Source organism: Amblyomma americanum, chromosome 2 (assembly GCF_052857255.1).
Source record: "Amblyomma americanum isolate KBUSLIRL-KWMA chromosome 2, ASM5285725v1, whole genome shotgun sequence".
Lineage (NCBI taxonomy): Eukaryota > Metazoa > Arthropoda > Arachnida > Ixodida > Ixodidae > Amblyomma > Amblyomma americanum.
Window position 1 is genome coordinate 113,054,794 of NC_135498.1, and position 6,017 is coordinate 113,060,810.

The window sequence follows — 6,017 nt, forward strand, 5'->3', positions numbered from 1 at the left end:
AGAAAGCGTCCCATGCTAAGCATGAACTCATTCGGACGCGAACGTCAATTTTACACGCCGTAAATCCAGGCGAGCGCTTAGATCCACTTTACATCTGAGAATTCCTCTGTGCAACCCTGAAAGCAAGTTTCAAAACGAGGTTTTGAAGCTTGTTCCTGGAAAAACAGACGCACCCCACAGCGTGTGTAGAGAGAGAAGGAGCGTCACTTGGCTCATATTCCGTTAACAAGGCTCTATTTTATTTGCGAAGGCAATGATAATGACTCGAGATATACATGCGAGCAGTACGATTGCAGCCTCTGAAATGCTTGAATTGGTGACAACGTTCAGAGCAAGCGCAGTTGAGAAACACAAGTGCCGTCGCTTCCGTTGGCGACGAGGTCGCCGTAGAACATGCGATGGGATTTCGACGTGCCCTGCATGAGAATCGAGGAGCCTTCTTTTTTCATGGCTGGTCGTCGTCCTGAAAACCGAGGTGTGGCTTCCCCGCCGATTCGTCTTCGGCGAGGCTGTCCTCGTACTAACACGACGGAAACGGGGCGCCTTCGACAGGGTACTCGTCATCCAGCGCACCGGGCTCACACAACAGGTGATCGCCGTCACTGGCTCCATCTCCTGCGCGGCACACATCTGGGCTGAGGGCGCTGGGACCAGGCGGGCCGCCATCACAGCGGCTAAGCTCCGGCGTATCGTCAAGCTCCGAATGAGCCTGGGCGTTTCTTGCGGTTTCGGGGTTCTTGAGTTCCTGCACACAAAGTCGACAAAGAAACTGATAAACACTCATCAGCTGTTACAAATTTCTCACTCGATACGAGGAGGCTAACTGCGCACTTTCTGTGCAACCCTTTGTCTCCCCGCTAAACAGGAAATATTTGCGTACTGCAGATTTGAGGTTGTCAAAGATGACACTGCAGTGACTGCAGCGGGCTGAAGCGTGTGAAAACACTTCTCGCAGTTACTGCTTTGTTTTTTCCTGCAATATCAAACGGCGTGGCATGCAAACCTGCATGTAGCTATCGTCATTTTCTTGGTATATTCAGTTTTGTGCATATTGCACGTCCGTGTACTCCACTTTTCCGCTGTCAAATAACATGTATAACAACGCTATGTGCTCCTGTTTCCTTGTAGTTCCAGAAAAGACACCAATACAGAATCCAGTACACCTTATCGACTGCGACATATCTGCCACAGACCAATACACTGCTCGCTGCCCACACTGTACAAAGAACAAAAGAAATAAATACACTGCCCATTCAATAGAAATAAAACGCTGAAGGCTCCTTGTTTGTCTTCCTCCTCCAGGAGTGGTTTCAGTCATTCGGACTCGCCGGGTGACCAACGGGCCGTAGCGTAGTAAGCTCTTCTATCGGGGCGGTGCCTGAACTTTTCCTCCCCCTTGGTGGACAAAGTACTTTCTCCGTCAACAACGCTGATTGCGTGTTCTTTTAGCAGACATGCAGTCATCCACAGGGCTCTCTAGAGCGCTAGAACTCCGTGCCGTCTGCTGTTTGCAGCGCGCAGAGCGACGTCTAGCGGCAGGGCCTGGTTCGATATATCTCAGTCTGATGCCGAGACCACAGTCAGAGATGCGCTGTCTCGAACCAGGAGCCACCGCTAGACGTCGCTCAGCGCGCCGCTGTGCATTTTATAACTAAAGAGGCAGTGCCCTCCTCTTTGAAGATAGGTCAGGGTGTTTTAGAACGCGCGGCTACAAAAAGAAATTTAACCAAGAAGATGACACATGTGCTGTGTGTGGTAAATCTGTAGAAACAATAGAACTCCTATTCCTAAAATGTGATGGTATCCATCCCGATGTTGATGCTGGCACAGTCACTCTTCCTGAGGCCTTAGGGTTTAGAGATAACAATAGTCATGTAAATAAATCTGTGGTGGAAATTAGCAAAAAGCGATTGGAGGAATGGTGGCACAAAAGCAGAGAGGTGACATACGTTTTAAAGTGTAGGAAGACTTTTTAAAGAAAATGGAGAATTTTATTAACAACTTAAAGCAGAGTTAAACAAAAAATAAAGGAAAAAACTGAGCCTAGTGGCAACAACCACTGCCCCGTTTCAAAGGGGAAGCTCCTACTTTCCATCCATCCATCTATCCATGCAGAGCCGAGGCGGCATGGAGTTCGAGTTCTCTACGCCTATGGATGACTGTACAAGTTGCGATTAGTGTTTTGTACCACCTGAAGACGTGGAATGAAAAGGTGGTCAACAAAGGGATTCATCTAGACAAGTGCTGAAGGAAGACCAAAGCAGAAGATTGCTGTCTTTATTGCACTACTTAATGTTTAACTTGTGTTCATGCCGCGAGGTCAGTTGCTTCGTAGATGGAGCGTTCGGCAGGTCGTTGACTTTTGTCAATGACGAGAATGAAAACAAATAATAGTTTCACAAATAGCAGTAAGAGTTACAAATAGGCTAGCGGGAACAATAGACTGTTTTAGCAGAGCGTATTTGCGCCACAGCTCCGCTCACGGTTCCCGCGCGCCCTAACCGGAGCGTTGGCCATTTGATTTCTTTTTAGCTGAACGGGAACGAAGCGAACTGCACAAAGAGCCCCTGGCGTTGAAATGTGAAACTAGGCAAAAGAAAAAATGAATAACTTTATTTTCCATCGCACTGTAAAGGCATATTTTTGCACGTAAACATTTTATAACATGTAATGTATTAAGCACAAGCTGTTTTTTAGCAGAAGTTTTTTTGTTTTTGTTAACGAGCACAGTTGCAAGCCAGCGCCTAGCGTGAGAAGGCCTATCCTGAGCCGCGCTCGTCTCGCCGTTCCGCGCTCCGCTGGGACTCCGCGCGAGCGGAACGGAAGGGCCGGTACGCTCCCGTCTGACCGTTCGGCGCATGCGCAGTAGCGCTCCCGCTTGCCGGCTTACCGGAGCGGAGGCGCAAATACGCTCTGCTAAAACTGTCTATTGCTGAGCAGAAGTACGAGTGCTTGTTCCGTCATGCACGGAAAAAATGAGACTATTCCCCCGGCGCCGCGTGCGGAAGCCGCAAAAGAAAAGCTTCCAAGGGAACCAAAAAGTGGCATGTCCAGCAAAGAACTTGCGTTGGCAATTCATACCCAGGAATTCTGGACAATAGCATTTTTGAGCGGGGAACTTTTAATAAACGTTTTTTTTTCATATAATGCAAGATTTCACTATAACAATCATATTTTTCTATTCAGGTTTGTCTCGAAATTTTCTATTTTTGAACATTTTTGCCCGAAAAAGCTGGACATGGTATTTTATCCAGCTACTCAGTGCAAGATGTATAATAAATGGTAATCACTTCTCCGAAAAAGCAGTACCTTTCTATTACGAGCACATTTTCAGGAGTACCGTAAGGTGAGCACTCGAGGTCAGTTTACCGCCAGGCGGCCAAGCTGCGGTATAATGCAGCTATGAAGCATTTATCCAAATCAACGCAGGCGTGCTGCCATGCAATTTATATTCAAGTTCCTACTCTCGAGCAATGGGAGGCCGTGTTTGTCAGCTCAGACGTGGGCATTCAAACCCGGCCGTTGAATGGTTTAATCAGGTCGGCTGTGGACTGATAGCCACATAGCAAGGGTCATCTGCATTTTACCTTTTCTGGCGGAATAAATGTCTTGCAATCCGCTTACGAGCTTGAGCACGGCAGCCCGTAGCAGGTAACCTGAAACCTGCATGTGGCGATACGCAGCGGCTGTTTTTCGCAACGTGGTGGAAAATTACCTCCTGCATTGACTGTTCTGTCAAATGGAAGAACACACCTACCTTTCAACTTTGTTTCTGAAAGCTGGCGCCGCATGTCGCCACAAGCAGTTTTCGAGCTTTAGAGGCTACCTTCCACGGAATACCGTGCTCGCGCGCATAAATATCTTTACTGTAATTACGTAAAATTAGGCCCACCACTGTTGGCTAACGCTACAATATTTTTCCGAAGCAACCTCGCGCCGTTAACTGAAACCACGGTTAAGCTGACCTCGGCATTGGGACAAAATGAAAATGAATAAATTTTGAACAGCACACAAGTGGCGTTGAGCAGCCGCATTTACCTTCGCCCGAATGGCGGCAGCAACACTGGACCGCAGCAGCATCGGATGAAGCGGGGTGGGCCGCGTCACCTGCGCTTTCTTCGCCGACGCCCGAGTCGCCGCAGGCCTCGCCTGTCGTTCGGCTTTCTTTGGCCCTGAGACAGCGACCAGCTGCTTGAGCGCGTGCGCCTTCAGGGCCATGTCCCTCAGCTGGAGGCGTCGCAGGATGCAGCGGTCCTTGCGGCTATTGTAGTAGTTGGCGAACTTCTTGGCCGTGAGGGCCAGGAGTTCGTCGGCGAAGACGCCCATCCTCTCTGTTGGTAAGAGTTCTTGCTTAAAGAACGACCGGGCGACGTTGGTTCGAGCAACATGCACTACCGAGTAACAGGCATCGTTTCCGCGCACTGCCACCCGCTTGTAACTATGTGCAAGAATGTGAAATATGAGACCGGTAATGCAATCACATCATGCTGCGTTCGGTAAAGCAGTGCTTTTTCACGGGCTTCGTCAGAACTTGTGCGCCATCACAAGCGCCAGAAGATTATGATAATTTCGGATGCATTATCAATGTTTTTTCTTTCGTCTAATTGCTTTCGTGGAGTTCAAACGAAAGAACATGCCTCTGGTTGCAAATTTCATTCCCCTCTCCCTCTCTCATTTCAAATAAAAACAGCCCAAGATCAAATGACTTCGAGGAAAAATAAGCTGATAACACTGGTGTGGTATGTGCCATGCTCACTAAAGAAAAGTGGTGCGGTCATTGCCTTAGCTTTGTTTTTTGTGATTTTTTCTAACTCATTTCACCTTACAGAAGCAGACAGCCACTACCTCCAAATTCTCACTCTTTTCAGCCCTTGAAATTTTCCTCGCGAGAAAAACAGTCAAGAGGGCGAGAAACATAGACCAGCAGACCTTTGTTGGTTTTGGAGCCAATTTTTAAGAAACGAAATCATGCGATGTGTTCATGAAGGTGAGATGGAGAAATATATCAAAGAAAAAAAAAACGACGGTCTTGGCCCGGGGCAAAAGCGCCAAGTCACCAATTCTGTGATCCATAAAGAAAGCAGTTAAGAAAGGAAGAGACCAAATGCTACGGAGGAAAAATAGACGACACAGAAAGGCAGGAAAGCCGTAGCTGGAAATATCAAAGACGCGAAAAACTAAGATAGAAAAAAAAGAGAAATATAGTAAAAGCAAGTTAAAAAAGATAGTATTGAGCTGGTAAAGGAAGTGCAAATGCAGAGTGCGAATTAACATGGGATTTATACCGTGTAGATAAACAGTCAAGTGCAGATATACACCGGGTTAACGATTTCATGCGGCAGTGCAATAACAAGATGGTGGTGGTATAATGTGTGGTTGCCAGGGAATGAAAGGCCCGTAACTTTGTCAGTTCTTGTGGGAAAAATAGGAAAGTGGGAGTGAACAAGTAAAAACACCAAGGTCCCCCAGTAAAACACTTCGGAATAATTACGACCACCTGGGCATCTCTAACATACACTGACATCGCACAGTACATGGATATCTTTTGCGTTACGCCTCATCATGCTTCATTGGAGGAAAGACGCAAAAGGCGCCCGTATGCTGTGTGATGTCAGTCCACGCTAAAGATCCCCAGGCGGTCGTGTTGTTGTTGGAACTGATGGTAGGGTCAAAAGAAAAGTGCGCGGGCCTTTCCACTGGATCGAGCTGTGTCACAATAACTGATGCGTTCAGAGAGGGGAGAGTTTGTGAGAGAAAATATTGAAATGAGAAGCGAGTCATAACATCCGCGTTCGCCGGAGCGACGACGCCGGCTCTAGCAACAGGCAGCCCAGTGGCAAGGAACCCTCGCCGCAACTGGCGAGAGCCCACAGATCCCTGCCTGGAAGGACGAGGCCCTGCCAAACCCTTCAATCCCCCTTTCTTGCGCGGAACCTCTTCCTCCCCTTACTCCATCACTCGCACCTTCCTCCCTTCTCCTGACTTCACAGTTGTGGAGTCCACGGAGAACTAACACA

The 6,017-nt window shown here is 48.0% G+C and overlaps 1 protein-coding gene across 1 annotated transcript; it reads right to left on the reverse strand.

The window, feature by feature from the left end:
- Window positions 1–298: 298 nt before the first annotated feature.
- LOC144121761 (uncharacterized) lies at window positions 299–4,248 on the reverse strand. The gene is made up of 2 exons (XM_077655135.1): window positions 4,039–4,248; window positions 299–745 (listed from the first exon to the last, which is right to left on the reverse strand). Exons 1-2 carry the CDS (start codon window positions 4,216–4,218, stop codon window positions 521–523), a joined length of 405 nt encoding a protein of 134 aa, XP_077511261.1. The 5' UTR covers window positions 4,219–4,248; the 3' UTR covers window positions 299–520.
- Between the last annotated feature and the right edge of the window lie 1,769 nt (window positions 4,249–6,017).

Excerpts from the sequence above, each read along its gene's own strand:
- LOC144121761 (XM_077655135.1), bottom strand. The coding sequence starts at position 4,218 with ATGGCCCTGAAGGCGCACGCGCTCAAGCAGCTGGTCGCTGTCTCAGGG. Across the intron at positions 746-4,038 it reads CTGCCGCCATTCGGGCGAAG|GAACTCAAGAACCCCGAAAC; the intron begins GTAAATGCGGCT and ends CTTTGTGTGCAG.